This window comes from Herpailurus yagouaroundi, unplaced genomic scaffold (genome assembly GCF_014898765.1).
Source record: "Herpailurus yagouaroundi ecotype Mexico unplaced genomic scaffold, PumYag 191, whole genome shotgun sequence".
NCBI classification, from domain to species: Eukaryota; Metazoa; Chordata; class Mammalia; order Carnivora; family Felidae; genus Herpailurus; species Herpailurus yagouaroundi.
The window spans coordinates 815,991-835,013 of NW_024412422.1; the positions used below are offsets into that span (position 1 = coordinate 815,991).

Genomic DNA, 19,023 nt, shown 5'->3' on the forward strand with positions numbered 1-19,023 from the left:
TTCACAGCTTGATTTTAGACACAGAAGGCTAGGCACTGCATGATTACATTTTTATAAAGTTTAACACAGGCAGTGCTAACTTGTGTCATTTAGGAATACATAGTAATTGGCATATATATAAAGAAAAGCAAGGAAGAAATAAAGTAGTCATGAAAGCAGTCATATCTGGAGCAAGGGAAGGGGTTGAGATGAAAAAAAGTCCCACGTAGCAGCATTATTCACAATTACCACAAGGCGGAAACAATCTAAATGTTCACCCACCAATGAATTAATAAAACAGAATGTGTATCCATTCATTGGAATACTATTCAGCCATATAAAGGAATGAAGTAGGAACACATACTACAACCTAGATGGATCTCGGAAACATTATACTAAGTGGAAGAAGCCAGACGCAAAGATCACCTAATGTATGATTCCTTTTATATGAAATGTCGAGAGTAGGCAAATCCATAGAGATGGAAATCCAATTAGTGCTTGCCAGGGGCTGGGAGAGAAGGAATGGAGGGGGACAGTTTAATGGATGTGTTTGTTCTTCTGGGGTGATGAAAAAGTTTTGAAAGTAGAGAGAGGTGGTAATTGCATAAGATTGGGAATGCACTAAATGCTACTGAATTGTTCGCTTTAAAATGGTTAACTATATATTATGTGAATTTCACCTTAATTTTTGCAAAAAAACACAACAAAACAAAAAACAAAAAAAGAGCCACAGGGAGGCTTCTGGGGTACCTGCAATGTTCCATCTCGATTTGGATGGGTGTTAGACTGTATGCTGTTAATGTGCTACCGTGTACTTTCATATTTATATCACAATAAAAAAATACTTTCATATTTATATCACAATAAAAAAAGGTTTAAACATTTTGTGGAAGAAGAAAATGCTATAAATCCCTAACCCAAGTTTGAAACTGAACAACAAAGGGAGAGAACTTGCCAAACCAGATATTTAAACATCTACAAGGTAGCAATAATAAAAATAGTTTGAAATATCCAAGAATAGACACACAGACTAATGGAACAGAATAAAGAGGTCAGGCAGATTTATGTACTTATAGGAATTTAATATGTATCTAAGGAGGCTTCAGAAATCAACAGGGGTGTGGGGCACCTGGCTGGCTCAGTCAGTAGAGCATACAGACTCTTGATCTCAGGGTCATGAATTCAAGCCCCAGGTTGGGCTTGGAGCCTAACTTAAAATAAAACTAACTAACTAACTAACTAACTAACTAACTAAATGAATAGAAAGGAAGGAAGGAAGGAAGGAAGGAAGGAAGGAAGGAAGGAAGGAAGGAAGGAAAAGAAAGAAAGAAAGGAAGGAAGGAAGGAAGGAAGGAAGGAAGGAAGGAAGGAAGGAAGGAAGAAAGAAAGAAATGGGGGAGATACATACTCTTTGTTAGAAAACTTAGTTGTTAGAAAACCAATGGACTATCTGGAGTAACAAAACTTCACCCCCAGCCAGCACTTAGTACAAAGGTAGACTTCAGGTGGGTTAAAGACTTAAATGTGGGAAGTGAAACTATGCATCTAAGGAAGGGTAACAGAATATTTTTAAGACATATCAGGGAGTACAAATCATACTGGTTTGATTACATTACATATAAGTACTTTTTATTTTTTACTTCTTTAAGTTTATTTTTGAAAGAGAGAAAGAGAATTGGTGAGCATATGAGCAGGGGAGGGGCAGAGAGAGAGGGAGGGAGGGAGAATCCCAAAGGAGAAAGAGAGAATCTGGTCAGCATAGAGCCCAACACAGGGCTCAAGCCCACGAACTTTGAGATCATGACCTGGGCCAAAACCAAGAGGTAGATACTTAACCGACTGAGCCACCCAGGGGCCCATACATAATAAGTACTTTTTAACAAAGAGTATCATAGATAAAGTCAACAGATGACAGATTAGAGAAGATTATTGGACTTATCATGAATAAGAAACAATAGCAAATCCATAAGAAAAAGGAGCTCCAATAGAAATGTGGGCAAAAGAGGGGCGCCTGGGTGGCGCAGTCGGTTAAGCGTCCGACTTCAGCCAGGTCACGATCTCGCGGTCCGTGAGTTCGAGCCCCGCGTCAGGCTCTGGGCTGATGGCTCGGAGCCTGGAGCCTGTTTCCGATTCTGTGTCTCCCTCTCTCTCTGCTCCTCCCCCTTTATTCCTTTGTCTTTTTTTTCCCAAAAAAAAAAAAAAAAAAAAGTTGGAAAAAAAAAAAAAAAAGAAATGTGGGCAAAAGATAATGACAGGCCATTTATAAAAAAGGAAATTCAAACAAGCATTAATGCTAACAAGCATATAACCCAGAGTTATCACATAAGTACAGCTTAAAACCACAAGGAGACTGGCAAAATTAGAAAGATTGATAATGCCCAGGTCAGCCCTCACACAAGGGCTCCTGGGTGGCTCAGCCAGTTAAGCACCCAGCTCTTGGTTTCAGCTCAGGTCATAATCTCGTGGTTTCATGAATTCAGGCCCCAAGTTGGGCTCTGTGTTGACTGTGTGGAGCCTGCTTGGGATTCTCTGTCTCCCTCTCTCTCTCTGCCCTTCCCCCACTTAAACTATCTCTGTCTCTCTCAAAAAAAAAAAAAAACAAAAAAAAACTCGTGCACTTTTGGTGGAAGTATAGACTGGTGTGATCTGTTCTGGAGGGTAATCCAGCAGTATTTTATAAAAGTAAGTATATCGTACTCTGAGCTAGCAGTGGTGTTCCTCAGAAGCTACCTAAAAAATCCTCATGCAAGTTCATGAGGGACTATAATATGCAATGTTGATCACAGTGTTGATTGTGCTGGTTACTCCTAAGTGGGTAGATAAAATGGCAGGGGGGCAGTAAGACTGTGGAATACCATACAGTCATGAGAGCAATGGACTAGATGACATGTAGCAACACTAAAGGGTCTTTAAAATGTAGTGAGTGGAAAGACAAGAAATGAGATCCAGAGCACAATACATGGGTATTCTCTCTAATATAGCTCTGAGGATTTTTTTTATTTGTATTTTTGCCGATCTATTTACCACATGTTTATTGATCTTTCTGTATTTTTCTTTTCAGTTTCTTCTGCAAATTTAAAAGTTGCCCCTGGCCTTTCACTTCTGACAATGGGTAAACTAGATTTCCTGAACTACCTCCCATAACAAAATTTTCTAGTTCTACTGGGTAAAATGTAACAAGCATCTTTTTGTAGTCATAGCAAAGCTCATAAGAAAGGAAGAAAATCTCCAGAGGCCAAAAAACCAAAGAGAGTAGTGAACTCAAGAGAGTTACGCTGAGGGGCACCTGGGTGGCTCAGTTGGTTAAGCATCTGACTCTTGGTTTCACCTCAGGTCATGATCTCACGGTTGGTGAGTTTGAGCCCCACGTTGGGCTCTGCACTGACAGGGTGGATCCTGCTTGGAATTCTCTCTCTCCTCTCTAACCCTCCCTTGCTCATATTCTCTATCTCTTTCTATCTCTCAAAAATAAGTAAATAAACATTTAAAAGAGAGAGAGAGAAAGTTAAGCTGACACTAACACCTATGGTGCCCTGAGAGCATTTGCCAAGCCAGGATTTCCGAGGCTTAGGTTTAACTGGCCAGGTGAGAACAGGAGAAAGGCCTTGAGTTCATGAGTGGTGAAGAGTGAAGGCTGTTACCTCAGGGAAAAGGTGGACTGGGAAAATATCTGCCCACCAGCAAGGAGAAATAGCTGAAAACAAACAAACAAACAAACAAACAAAATCAACCTGAGCCCCAGGAGGAAGAAAAATTCTCCCCTGAGAACTCACAAGGGAAGACTAGCCTTCCTATACATTTAGGTGTTTAATTAAAATTTTTAATTTAATTTAATTCCCTGAATTGTCAAGGAAACCCCATGGGAAGAAATGAACATAAACTCATCCAAAATTTGTTACACATTGACCCGGCAGGAGTAATGGCAGATTTTCCCTGGAGAGATGCACCCTCAGCCGAGGTCTTGCAGGATTCCCACAAATGAATGCCTGCCCAACATGAGCCCCTAAGCTGAAATTAGAAGACACGGAAGAATCAAACCACCTTGAGCCAGAAACAGCAGAATTAGTACCCCCAAACTTCAGAACATTGAGGTATACGATACCAAATACAAAAAAAAAAAAAGTTTAAAGAAATAAAAATGGAACTAAAAACATTAACACCATTCTACCAAAATGATCAGTCAGATTTGAATAATCAAACTTCTAGATATGAAAAATAGGCTTACTGAAACTCAGTAGCTGTTAAAATAGCAGATTAAAGGAGCACCTGGCTGGCTCAGTGGGAGGAGCATGCAACTCTTGATCTCAGAGTCGTAGATCACATTAGGTGTAGAGGTTACTTAAATAAATAAACATTAAAAAACTAGCAGATTAAGCATAGCTGAAGGGGAAAAAATAGTCATCTGAAAGAGATAACTGAAGAAATGGAAAGCACAAAGCTGGAAATTATGACAGGGAAACAAAGTGACATGGAAGAGAGAATCAGGATTAAAATATATCTCGTTGGATGGGGCGCCTGGGTGGCGCAGTCGGTTAAGCGTCCGACTTCAGCCAGGTCACGATCTCGCGGTCCGTGAGTTCGAGCCCCGCGTCGGGCTCTGGGCTGATGGCTCAGAGCCTGGAGCCTGATTCTGATTCTGTGTCTCCCTCTCTCTCTGCCCCTCGCCCGTTCATGCTCTGTCTCTCTCTGTCCCAAAAATAAATAAACGTTGAAAAAAAAATTAAAAAAAAAAATAAATAAAATATATCTCGTTGGAGCTCCAGAAGAAAAGGAGAGAGAAGCAATATTTAAGAGAAAGTGGCTGAGAAGTTTTGCCATTGCTAAAAGAGCAGGAAGCATTGGATTCCAGAATCACAGTGAATCTCAAGCAGAAATAATTTACAAATCCACACAAAGAAATGGAATGAAACCGTAATGAAAGTTCAGAACATCGAAAACAAGGAGATTTTGAAAGGTACCTAAGAGGAAAGATTACTGATGAAAGAAGACAGTTATACCAACAACAGGCTTCTCAGCTGCAACCACATAACCCATGGCAGAGGAGTAAAATTTTCAAAGGCATTGAGGAAACTGTCACGTCTAAAGTACATGCCCAGCTAAGGTATTATTCATGACCAAGGGCAAAATTAAGACATAACCTTCCCTAAAGAAGGACTGAAGGATGTACGTTAAAAAAGGAAAAGAAAAGAAAAGAAAAGAAAAGAACTACTCATGAGCAAGAAAAATAGCAAAGATAGTGACAGGTCCTGAGCAAATGGGCTGAAAAATAATAATTGCAAGTACAGGAAGTGAAAAATAGAACAAAACTAAAATATTGGACCACAGTTTGGAGTTAAATCTGTCTGTGGACTCTAAATTGTTCAGAAGGGTGGGGATGTTGATTTGAAGACTTGTATTTGTAGACTTGAAGTTGCATCTATGTGAAAATTTTACGGGTCATTATTAAATACACAGAAGTAGAATACGTAACTTCTAACTAGTAAAGAAAGTGACTTAAAAATGTTTGATTGAAAGAGAAGCAAACAATCTGAGGGAAGGAAAATTGTTAACTTTGGGCCACCACCATTTTTAAACAATAGTCCTCTCCTTGCCCCACTTTGTAATATATGATAACGTACAAAAGTGCTTAGGACTTCCTACATGGATGATGTACTGCCTTTCTGATCACCCTTGCCTCAGAATGAGAGCCAACTTTCTGTCCTTGCCCTCCTCCTTCATCCCCTCTCTTGAGAGACTGGCTCTTCTGTGCACTGGGCTAAGTAAAGACCAGGAAATGCAGCCTGGCTGCCCACCCACACCCGCTCAAGTGGAAGCCTGCGTTCACTGAGAGGCCAGCAACAGGATACCATTGGACCTCCTGAGAAACAGTACCTGTTTCATGAGGAGGACCACTTTGGGGCTCTTCCCCCTATTATTAAAATCATGCATTTGGACAATAAACAAAACATAAAAAGAAGATGACCATCCTGCCTGCTAATTTTCCCATGCCAGGATTAACCACTCTAACCATGTCACTTTATTCCTGTGCACTTTTTTTCTCAGTACAGAGCCACGGTGTACAGCCTGCTGTTGGATCCTGTATGCCTTTTAGTTACCATCACACTGTGAGCATTTTTCACATTATCTAAGTGTTTTTCAGAAACGAACTTTGAGTACATACATAATACTGCATTGTTGTGATGCACCGGACCGTGTCTTTATGTGCTTTCTTAAGTGCTTCTCCACCTGCCAGCTGTAGCATTCTGTTTGGCCTGAGTGCACACTGCTTCTTATGGCAGGAGCACTATGAAATGGGTCGTGAGACATCTCCTAGGAGATTTTGCGTTTTAAAGATCTATACTGGTTCATTTCAATTTAGATGAACAAAGTTGGTCCCAGTTCTGAAAATTCCTTTGGTGCCGGGGACCCTTTGCTTTGATTGATGTCACAAGGGCCCTCTTCCTTCTGCCCCGCAGGGACAGTCTGTGCCCTCTAGGAGGGAGTCTTGTCCTTGCCAGGGGACAGTTCATAAGCACTGTGCCTCTGTAATTGGTTTGCAGTGCTAACAATGAGGCCAAGGTCACGCACACCATTCCTGTCCCTTCAGGCAACTGTGCACTGAGCAAAACATGCTATTGGTCACGTGCATCTCCTCTGGCCCTGCCTGCCCTGAAGATGCCTGGACGATTGGGGTGAGCAGCTTAGCAAGAACCCACCAGAGGGCACATCCTGCTGCTGCAGCAGGTCACAGTTATCCTGTCTGTGCCGTGGTAGCCCACACTTGATTCACTGATAGCCCCACCCCCCGCCTCACCCATCTGTGTTTCCTTGGCAGATTTTTGTCCAGCGATGCCTGGCAGGGAAGAACATGTCTCATGTGAGAGGCGGCTGCGTCCTTTGTGGGTACCTGAAGCTGCTGCCCATGTTTAGCATAGTGATGCCGGGAATGATCAGCCGCATCTTGTTCCCGGGTAAATTCTTAATTCTGATGTGTTCACACTGATCTTCTGTTTTCTTAGAGATCTAGAGGACGTTTGGGGTCATCAGGCCTCCCACAGTATTGGGAGGTGTTGAGATGCCCCAGATTCCTTTCTAGGGAGCTAAGGGGCTCGGATTAGGGATGCTGCCAAACAGAAGTCTGGCAGAGACCATGGATGTAGGTGGCAAGAGAGAAATTCCGTGCGAAGAGTTCAGGCAGGGAAGAGCTGACCAATGCTCCATGCAGCCAGAGCCCAGTCTCTGCCAGAGCTTGGAGGCACAATCTGCAGGAAGGCTTACTTACTCCCCTTGCACTGATGCATCATCATGGCATGCACGCCTTTGTGCCAGGTGCTGTGCTGGGGATCTGAAAGATGCTATCACTGCTCACTTAGACCTTGAGGAGGGCTTCTCAGAGGGGGAGCTTGATGTAAACCCCCAAAGTGGGTCTGACTCAGGCCCACGTTCTTTCTACTAAATGCTATTAAAGCATCTCTGTTTCCCTTAATGAGCTATCATAATTCTGTGGATGTCTTATTCCCATTTCAACCTTGTCTTACTAGCCGTACCAGGTTTGTTTATTCATTAAACCTTCATGGAGCACTTTCTCTGATAGGTGCGGCCACTATGGCAAAGCAGGTGGCTTCCACGGGAATCTTCTGCTGCTGAGCTTTGACAAGGCCAAACAGAATGTAAAACACTTCTTATTGCTAAGTAACAGGTGCAGGAGACATCTCTAAGCCTAATTCATCCTTCATTCTGCCCCGAGGCATGCCTCTTTTTAACCCTAATTCCCTTCCAGTTTTAACAGAGAGAAAGGCCTTGTTTCAGCATTCCCAGATTTGGTCTTTGACTGTCCGGTGGCATTTGGGGGTCTCATGCCTCCTCATTGGTTAAGAAATATGCTGATGTGCTCTCTAGGACTCCAGAATGCCCTGGGCTTTGTGGACCTGCCTCCCTACCCCACTCCACAGCAGAGACCACCCTGCTCACTAAAGAAGAAGACTGGGAAGAGTCACATATATCTTGGACTCTAGAGAGGAAACTACTTAGGGAGAGGGGAAAAGAGCGGGGAATGGCTTCTCCCTCTAGCTGGAATGGGTTTCGAGAACCCCAACTCTCTCCAGCCTTCTGACCAAGGGGTGAACAGAGTTGATGGAATGCACTGGTGGAGAGCCCTTGGGGTGAGAAGAGCCAGGAACCACCTGTCCCTAGTCCTCAGAAATGGCCAGATTCACATATCCATTTGCACATGCCAGGTGTATAAAGCCAGAAAGCCACTTATCATGGAAGCTTGGCACCTGTCCATGTTCCTGGAAGAATATGCTTTTCCAATAACCCAAGTGCTCTTGGCCCTAGATTCTGGGTCTCTCCCCTGGCCAGAGCTGGGGGCCAGACACTGCCAACTGCCAAGGTGTGGTTCTTGAAATCTGTTTTTCTGTTTAGGACACTGTATTATTTGGGGCCCTTGGTTGAACATGACATGCACCTTTTTAGCTCCTCTTTCTTCAGAGCTAGTGTCATCCTCAGGCCTTCTGTTGGCAAAGTGGTCACCAGCTGCAGCAGACCTCTATCCCACCAGCTCAACAATACCCACCAAGTGTTTCTTTTCCCTATAGTTCCAGCAAAAATCCTAGAGGAGTCTTAGTGAACTCACTTAGTGATAGGGACCAGTCTTGTAGCCAAGGGGAAGGAACTTCCAGAATGGCCAGGCCTGGCTCCTGGGCCCTTCCTATACCACCCCAAGTGTCTCAGAGGTTCTGTTACCCGAAGCAGGAGGCAGGGAGAGTGGGAAGATGTAAATGGATGCAGCTGCCCCCTTGAGTTTCTAATCAAGCTTTAGTATTAGTCTTCCTCAAGATGTTTGGTAACCAGTGCTTAGGCTCGATAGCTGTCCCCAGTAAATAGCTTGCCCCATAAACTGGGGCAATATCCTGCTTCTTTGTCATAAAAGTTGATTTGTTGTTTTGGGTAGCTTTATATCAGATTATAACTTTATATTCCTAATTTAAGCTCTTAAACAACATATCACATTCACTCCCTTTCCTTCCCTTTGTCCAAAATTCCTTCCCAAATACTCTGAAATAACACTCCTGTGAGGGCTAAGCAAATAAGGTTATGAGTTGTTCACGCATTAGTATGTGGGTGAATAATCTGTCACCTAGCAGTGGTCACTGAAAGGCATGTCGAGGCCATATGACATGCGTGGGGTCAAGCAGTGAATTGGTAGAAGCCCTGATTCATCTAGCTCCTAGGTGCCTAATTCCTAGCCCTTGCCTCTACCCCAAGCTCCTGAGGAGTGATCCTCCTGAGAAGGATCATGAATCGGAGCTGTCACCAGTAGACCAATCTGACATCCACATAGAATTCCTAATTTGCTTCCCTTTCCCTCAACTCAGATTCTAGAGCTCTAAGGCCAACATGTTGGTGTGACGTGACTGTTACCTCCCCTTGCAGATAAAGTGGCATGTGTTGTACCTTCAGTATGTGAGAGGTTCTGTGGCACCAGAACTGGTTGCAGCTCCATTGCCTACCCGGTGCTGGTGGTAGAGCTGCTTCCCAAAGGTAAGAGATGGGCCATGCCATGGAAACCACATCATCTGTGTCCCCATTGGAACCTGTGCCCTCAGGCTTTAAGTGGATAGTTAGCAGTGTGAAAGCTGGGGGTGGCTTATCTACCAGGCAGCCCATCTTTCTGGGTGGAAATGTTGGCTGTGAAGTAGGGGGGACATTAGTGATATAGATGGAGCTTTGCTTGCCCTGAGGGAAGGAGCCAGGCCTCCTTCTCCATCATCTCTCACACACTCACACAAGGTATATGCTCTCAGAGGCACAGCTAGCTCATGCCCACGATTTGCATTGTTCACTTCCCCTGCTTAACTCAAGCTTTTACTCACTCATTCCGCTGGAGGGCTCCACTCTGTGCCAGGCATCGTCCTAAGCAATGAGAAGGCAGAGATGAGCAATACCTAGCCCTGATCTCAAAGAGCTTATTCCACTGGGTGGTCAGGGAGATGGACAGTTCACCAACAGTGAGATGGCTTTCACTGCAAATTAACAGTGAGTCTGTGTGTTCATCTCAACTACTTCCTCAAATCCCGTGGAGATGGCCAAACATTTTTTAAATCCCATATTAGCTCTAAAGATCAGTAAGAGCTCTAGAGATCAAAGTTGAGCTATTTCCATAAAATCCAATAGAGATGGAATCTGAGTGAGAGAAATACTGACCATCGCACAGTTCAGGAAGGAAGTTGTCCAGGTTACGCAGCTGAGCCCATCCTAAAGCACCCAGGGCTTCAAGTGAGGGTCAACTGCAGGGCAGTTGAAGGGAGGTAGATGCAAGGACACCAGTCTTTGCCTGGCCCAGTAGCCTACAGAATACACTGGGAACCTTGCTGCAGTGGGCCTCCAGCTCAGGCGCCAGTTAAGCCTCAGGCTCTCCCATCAACACGTAGAAATCATTCTGCAGAGTCAAGTCCCTGCAGTAGGATAGCCTTTCAGGTGAAAATATTAGATTGTTATGTTAATAGCTCACACTTTATGAGTGCTTGCTCTCTGTTAACCCATCTGCTTAACTTCATCTTAACAGCAGCCCTGTGTGATAGGTACTTTTATGCCCACTTTAGAGATGAGGACACTGGGACACAAGGAGTCACATCCCTTGCCTCCAGTCTGAACTTTCTCTGAGCCACTGGCTTCTCATCTGTAAAAGTGAGGCAGCAGTGGAGTCCATCTCACAGGGCTGTAGGGAAGATGGTACGGGCTAATGCCCAAGGAAATATTCTGGCACAAAATAACCACCCAAGAGATATTAACTCTCATTATTATATAAAGACAGTGCAGGAAACTAGTAAGTTTCATCACAAAGCAAGGACAAACGTAATGCTTTAATCTATTTTAGATGGAATGCCACTCCAAATAAAATTTGAATGTTTTTTGTAGGAGAAAATGTAGTATATAGAAAAGTGCCTTAGGAGGCCTAAGGCATCTCCTGGCATGGCCAGAGAGCTGGAGGCCCAGGAAATGTCCCTTCTCTTCTAGGCATACGAGGCTTGATGCTGTCTGCACTATGGGCCTCTCTCATGTCCTCCCTGACTTCTATTTTCAACTGTGCCAGCACCCTGTTCACAATGGACATCTACACCCAGATTCGGCCTATGGCCACTGAAAAGGAGCTCATGGTAACAGGAAGGTGAAGGACTCCTCTAACCATGCTAGTTTCGGCTGTCAATGAAAACAATGCCCACCAGAAGTGATTATGTGAAAAATTAGGCTATCATACTGTATATAGAATTATTTAAATACAGTATGGTTGTACTTTTTTGCTACAGTTTTGCAATGATGATGTATTGTTTTTAAAATCACAAAGAAACTTGTTTCCATTTGGGAAAAAATAATAATCACGATGATTAAAAAATGCTAGCATAGTTTAATGTACCCCCCCCCCAAAGAGTCCTTGTGAGGAAATTTACAGAATTACCTCATTGTCTCATTTAGTCCTCATGACAACCTTTAAAGGTAAGTTTTACTGTTCTTATTCTCATCTTACCAATCAATGGGGGAGAGTGGCTCAGAGAAGGAAATTGGTCTACCTGACATCACGCAGTAAGTAGGAGAACATGTCCATCTCAGGACCATGCTGTTAACCATGATGCCATACAGCACCATGCTAGGCATGGGGTGGGGGCTCTATATGTGTAAAACATAGTTGCTGTCTTTACTCCATAGGGATTCTCTCTGTCTCTCTCTTTGCCTCAACTCATGTTTTCGCTCTCTCTTTCTCTCCCTCTCTCTCACTCAAAATAAATAAATAAACTTAAAAAAAGAAAAATAAACATCTGAAATTAAGAACTTGGATGGGTTAACGATTGGATATAGCAGATAATTAATGGATTGGCAATGGACCAATTGACAATATCAAAAATGAAACACACGCACAAAATGAAGATATACATGGAATGCAATCATAAGAATAATATATATGTCACTTGGAATCACAGAAAGAGAGGAATAGTTTGGGTAGAAGCAATTTTGAAAAGATAATGGCCAAGATTTTCCAAAACTGGTGGATCATTACCCAGAGGTTCAAGAAGTTCCACAATTAATTTAGTTAATATCCATCATCACGCATAGGTACATATTTTTTTGTGATGAGAATTTTAAAAATCTACCATCCCAGCAACTTTTGAATATACAATACAGTGTTGTTAGCTATAATCCCCATGCTGGACATTGCATCCCAGAAGTTATTTTTCTTATAACTGGAAGCTTGTGCCTTTTAACCTCCTTTATCCATTTCTTCCATACCCTCCTCACCTCTGGCAGCCTCCAATCTGCCGTCTGTTTCTAGGAGTTTGGTGTTTTTAGATTCCACCTGTAAGTAAGATCATATGGTATTTATCTAACTCTGTCTGATTTATTTCACCTAGCATGATGCCCTTAAGGTCCATCCATGTTGCCACAAATGGCAGGATTTCTTTCCTTTTTTTGACTGAATAATATTCCATTGTGTATCCATATATTTTCTTTATCCAAACATCTGTCAGTGGACCTTTAGATTGTTTCCATGGCTTAGCTACTGTACATAAAGCTGCAATGAACATGAGGGTACAGATATCTTTTCATAACAGTGGTTTTGTTTCCTTCAAATATATACCCACAAGTAGTATTGCTATATTATATGGTAATTCAATTTTTAATTTTTGAGGAAACTTCATGTTGTTTTGCATAGTGGCTTAGTCAGTTTGCATTCCAGCATACAGTATACAAGGGATCCTGTTCCTCTGCATCCTCATCAATACTTAGTATTTGTTATCTCTTGCATTTTTGAGAACAGCTATCCAGCAGGTATGAGATGATAGTTCACTGTGGTTTTGATATGCATGTCCCTGACGATTAGTGATGTTGAGCACATTTTCATGTACCTATGGGCCATTTGAATACCTTCTTTGGAAAAAATGTCTATTCAGGTCTTTTGCCCAGGTTTTTTTTTTTTTTTTTTTTTTCAGAGAGAGAGAGTGCAAGCAGGGGAGAGGGGCAGAGGGGGAGAGAGAGAGAGAGGGAGAGAGAGGGAGAGAGAGAATCTTCAGCAGGCTCCACACTCAATATGGAGCCTGACACAGGGCTCAATCCCATGACCCTAGGATCATGACCTGAGCCAAAATCGAGCTGGACACTCAACCAACTGAGCCACCTAGGCGCCCCTGCTCAGTTTTTAATTGGATTACTTGGAATATGTTATATTTTGTTTTGCTATTGAGTTGTATAAGTTCCTTATATATTTTGGATATTAACCCCTTATCAGATGTGTTGTTTGCAAATATTTTATCCCATTCTGTGGTTGCCTTTTCATTTTGTTGTTTCTTTTGTTATGCAGAAGCTTTTTAGCGTGACCTAGTTCTATTTGTTTATTTTTGCTTTTGTTCCTTGAGATTTTGGAGTCATATCCAAAAAACCATTGCTAAAACCCATATCAAGGAGCTTATTTCCTATCTTTTCTCCCGAGAGTTATAGTTTCAGGTCTCATATTTAAGTCTTTAATCCATTTTGAATTTTTTAATGTTTGTTTATTTTTGAGAGAGAGAGTACGAGTGGGGCAAGGGCAGAGAGAGAGGGAGACACAGAATCTGAAGCAGGCTCCAGCCTCTGAGCTGTCAGTACAGAGCTTGACATGGGGCTCAAACTCACAAATGGTGAGATCATGACCTGAGGCGAAGTCAGATGCTTAACTGACTGAGCCACCCAGGTGCCCCATCTTTAATCCATTTTGAGTTAATTTTTGTGAGTGGTATAAGATAGGGATCTAGTTTTATTTTTTTGCATGTGAATATCCTATTTTCCCAGGACAATTTATTGAAGAGACCACCTTCATTGAGTGTTCTTGGCTCCCTTGTCCAATATTAGTTGGCTGTATATGTATGGGTTTATTTCTGGACTCTCAATTCTGCTCTATTGGTTTATGCATCTCTTTGTATTCCAGTACCATACTATTTGGATTACTATAGCTTTGTAATATAGTTTGAAATCAAGAAGTGTGATACCTCTAGCTTTGTTCTTCTTTCTCAGGATTGCTTTGGCTATTCAGGGTCTTTTGTCATTCCAAACAAATTTTAGGATTACTTTTTCTAGTTCTGTAAAAAAAAAAAAAATGCCATTAGAATCTTGATAAGGAGTGCACTGAATCCACAGATGGCTTTAAGTAGTATGGACATTTTAACAATATTAATTCGTCTAGTCCATGAACACAAGATATCTTTCTGTTTATTTATGTCTTCTTCAATTTCTTTTATCAACATCTTAGAGTTTTCAGTGTAGAAATCTTTCACCTCCTTGTTTAAATTTATTCCTAAGTATTTTATTGTTTTTGATGCTATTGTAAATGGGATTGTCTTCTTTATTTCTTTTTCAGGTAACTCATTGTTAGTGTATAGAAACATTACTGATTTTGTACACTACTGTATGTTCATTTTGTATCCTGAGAATTCATTAAAAAGAGATATCTTTAAAATATGATTGAGGCAAGCTTAAAGAAAACATGGTAAAATACATACCATGCCAATATGAACATAGATGCAGAAATTTTAAGCAGAATATTTGCAGGTCCAGTAACATAGAAAAAGACAAATAGACCATGACCATCTGGGGTTTATTCCAGGAATGCAAGAATAGTTTTTTTAATTCAAAAATCAATCAATGTACTTGACCACATTAACTGAAAACAGGAGAAAATAATACAATCATCACAACAGATGAAAATAATTTAGAATGTTTAATGCCTATTTATTTATTGTTTCATCTTAGAAAATTAGGAATTTAAAGGCACTTCTTTACTCTGGCTTTTAAATATATATGTATATTTTAATATACACATATATTAAAAAACCTATAGTATGTATCATACTTAATGTTTACATCTGAAAATATTTTCCCCTGTGATTGGGAACTAGACACAAATGTCCACCACAACCACTTTTATTCAAAGTTTTGCTGGAGTTGTACTATCCTGCACAAAAAGGTAAGAAAAGGAAATAAATGGCATGGGGATAGAAATAAAATTATCATAAAAGACTTTATAGACAAACTGCTAAAATTTAAAAGTGAATTTAACAAGACTGGTGCAAGATCAAAATATAAGAATTAATCATATTTTACACATTATCATTTATAGTGTCATTAAACCATATCAAACACTTAGGAATAAATCTCACAAAAGTGAGAAAATTGCTGAAAATTACAAAGCATTGTTGAGAGAAATTAATGAGACCGAAGTATATAAAGGAATATACCATATCCAGGAATTAGACGATTCAATATTGACACTATATTCCTTTCATATTATTCTACATATTCAAAGTAATCCTTGTCAAAATTGCAGTAGATTTATTTGTGCGTGTAAAAATTGACAAACCTTTCTAAAATTCAGACAGACATGCAAAGAGCAAAGAAAGCCAAAACCAAAAAAAAGGAGAAGAAGAAGAAAAGAAAGGCCAAAGCAATTCCTGAAAATGAACAAAGCTGGAGGATTTAAGTTAACAGATACCAGTATCTATTATGAAGTGATACTAATTAGACAATGTGATTTGGGTACCAATATTTGTACCAAATTTGATTTGTCTAAATCAATGGAATATAGTACAGACAGAATACAGAGGAAGGCCCACAGATATATAGTCACCTGATTTATGGCAAAGATTCCAGTATAATGCAGTAGAGAAATTGATGGGGAGAAGGATTTTCAATAAATGGTCCTGGGTGATTTGGCTATTCATGGAAAAAAGAATGCTGACTCTTACTTCACACCATACGCAAAATCTATTTCAGATGTATATCTGACTGTGAACGGTAAAAAAATAATGTTTATAAGAAAAAAAACGGTCAGCATGACACTCGATTGCTACTCACACACATTTGCATCAACTGTACCTTTATTAACATAGCTTAAACAAATTTTTGCATCATCTAGAATTGTGGTCACATCTCAGAATGCAAACTCCAGGGGTGCTGGGTGGCTCAGTCAGTTAAGTGTCTGACTTTGGCTCAGGTCATTGTCTTACAGTTTGTGAGTTTGAGCCCCATGTCAGGCTCTGTGCTGACAGCTCAGCTTGGAGCCTGAAGCCTGCTTTGGATTCTACATCTCCCTCTCTCTGCCCCTGCCCTGCTCGCTCTCTCTCTCTCTCTCTCTCTCTCTCTCTCTCTCTCTCAAAAATAAATAAAACATTGAAACAAAAAAGAATGCAAACTCCCAACATCTGATTTATAACTTTTAACTCATATTCTGTAATCTCCATACCTTTAAGGATTTGTGCCATCCTCTATGCATTTTTTGACATGCTTTTAGGAGAAGCCATCTTGCCAGACTGCATTCATTACATCTGGTAATCAGTCTTCTCAAGCTAAATCACCCAAGTAGTGTATTTCAGTCCTGATCTTGGTGCAGGTTATTTGCCTAGCATGGTTTTTGCATTCCCTGATATACTGGTAAGCAGGATGTTCAGAAGCATCTTCACTGGGATGGCTCTGAGCACCTCCCATAATTTCATTATCCGTTTAAAATCTGTAGGATCTTTAGCAATAACCAACTCTCATTCTTGATATTGGTAATTTGTGGTGGGGGGTTATCTTTCTTTTGATAAAATTTGCCTAAGGGATTTTCAATTTTAATAATCTTTCCAAAGAACCAACTTTTGGAATTGTTGATTCTTTTGGTTTTTGTGGGTTTTTTCGCCCATCGATTTCTGTTTTTCTTTTCTTTCTTTCTTTTTTTTTTAATTTACTCTGAATTTACACTGCTCTTCTTTTTTATAGCTTCTTAAAGTAGAAATTCAGATCATTGCCTTAAAACCTTTCTTATTTTTTATGATTACCATTTAAAGCTATAAATTTCCCTCTAAGGCCTGCCTTAGCTGCATCCCACAAGTTTTGATAGGTTGTGTTTTCATTTTCATTCAGTCCAAAATATTTTCCAATTTCCTTGCGATTTTTTCCTCTGTTCATCGGTTATTTAGAAGTGTGCTGTTGGATGTCCAAGTAGTGGGCACTTTCCTATTTTATTGTTACTGATATCTAAGTTATTCTGCTGTGATCCAAGAATGTACTCTATATGACATTTTAATCTTTTGAAATGTGTTGACATTTCTGTATTCTTAATTTTTGTCTAGTTCTGTTATATATTGTATATATAGTTTTATGTATATGATGTGTGTATGTTATATCTATACGTATATACATTCAGTATATTCTATAATGAGAGAAGCGTATTAAAATCTTCAGTTGTGATTGTGTAGTTGTCATTTCTCCCTCACTGCAATTCTCTGAGTATTTTTGCTTTATACATATTGAAGTATTAGTATTAGGTGCTTACATATTTATATTTGTAATGGTTTCCTGAGGAATTAATGCTTTCACTGTTATGAAATGTAGCTTTTTGTCTCTAATAATACTCCTTGTCTTGAGGCTTACTTTGTTATTAATATAGCCCACACTGGCTTTCTTATGCTTAGTGTTTGTAATCTATTTTACTTTTAACCTTTAAATATATTTAAAGTGAGTGCCTCGTAAAGCAGATATAGTTGAATCTTGATTTTTTTTATCTAATCTGACAATCTCTGCCTTAAAAAAATTTTTTTTTATGTTTATTCAGTTTTGAAAGACAGAGACAGAGCACAAGCAGGGGTGGGGCGGAGACAGAGGGAGACACAGAATCCAAAGCAAGCTCCAGGCTCTGAGCTGTCAGCACCAGAGCCCAGTGCGGGACTTGAACTCACGAACTGCACGATCATGACCTGAGCCAAAGTCAGACGTTCAATCAACTGAGCCACCCAGGCACCCACAGTCTCTACCTTTTAATTTGAGAGTTAAGTCCATCTGCATTTAACATCATCATTAATATGATTAGAAATAGTTTTTAATTTCTTTTGGTTGTTCTAGGCATTACAGTAGGCATTATTAATCTATCTTAGTCTACTTAGAGTTAATACTCTATCATTTTATGTCAAATGTAAGTATCCTACAACAGTATATGCCATTTTCTCCTTCCATCTTTTACATTATGCTTGTCATATATTTTATCTCTCTGTGCATTATAAACCCCATATATATGTGTGTATATAATTGTTATATAGTATAGTGATAGCAATATAATTTTTTGCTGTAAGCAGTCAGTTGCCTTTAAACTAAATTAAAATAGGGGCACCTGGGTGGCTCAGTTAGTTAAACGGCTCACTTCCGCTCAGGTCATGATCTCACAATCTGTGGGCTCAAGCCCTGCGTCCGGCTTTGTGCTGACAGCTTGAAGCCTGGAGCCTATTTTGAATTCTGTGTCTCCCTCTCTCTGCCCCTCTTCCACTCACACTCTGTCTCTTTCTCTCAAAAATAAACATTAAAAAAATAAACTAAATTAAAATAAGAAAAAATAAATATGTAGCATTTTATATTTACCCATATATTTTACCTTTTTGGTGCTCATCATTACAACCTTAGGTTTAAGTTTCCATCTCTGTAATTTCCCTTCACCCTGAAGAATTTTCTTCAGCACGTCTTATAATGCAGGTCTGTTGGTAATAGATTCTCTCAGCTTTTGGTTATTGGAAAATGTTTTTGTTTCGTCTGTTTTTGAAAGATATTTTTGCTGGGTATATAATTCTGAATTGGCAGTACTTTGCTCACCACTTTAAAGATGCTCTTTCATTCTCTTCTGACCTCTTATTTCTGATAAGAAGTCACCAAAACTCATAGTGCTGCTTTCTATTTGTAATGTTTTTTATTCCCCCTATGGCTTTCAAGATTTTCTCATTTTTGGTTTTGAGCAGTTTTGTTATATGCTTAAGGGTATGTGTGCATGTGTTTATATTTATCATGATTTGGTTTTGCTGAGCATATGAATATGTACATAAATGGTTTTCACCAAAGTGGGGAAATTTTTGATCATTGTTTCTTTGTCGATTTTTCTGTTTCATCTCTCCTCTTTATGACTTTGTTTACACACATATTAGCCCTCTTGATATTGTCTCACAGATCACTGAGGTGTGTTTATTTTAAATTTTTTAAAAGTTTCCCTATGTTCTTCAGTTTAGATTTCTATCAGTCTGC

At 40.1% G+C, this 19,023-nt stretch overlaps 1 protein-coding gene across 1 annotated transcript in view; it reads left to right on the forward strand.

The window, feature by feature from the left end:
- Window positions 1-19,023, forward strand: part of LOC121010141 (sodium/glucose cotransporter 1-like) — a 58,736-nt gene that overhangs the window by 29,194 nt on the left and 10,519 nt on the right. The window contains exons 9-11 of the mRNA XM_040443532.1: window positions 6,794-6,929; window positions 9,394-9,501; window positions 10,978-11,128. Of these exons, the coding sequence (XP_040299466.1) occupies window positions 6,794-6,929; window positions 9,394-9,501; window positions 10,978-11,128 (395 nt within the window). The remainder of the gene's footprint in view (window positions 1-6,793; window positions 6,930-9,393; window positions 9,502-10,977; window positions 11,129-19,023) is intronic.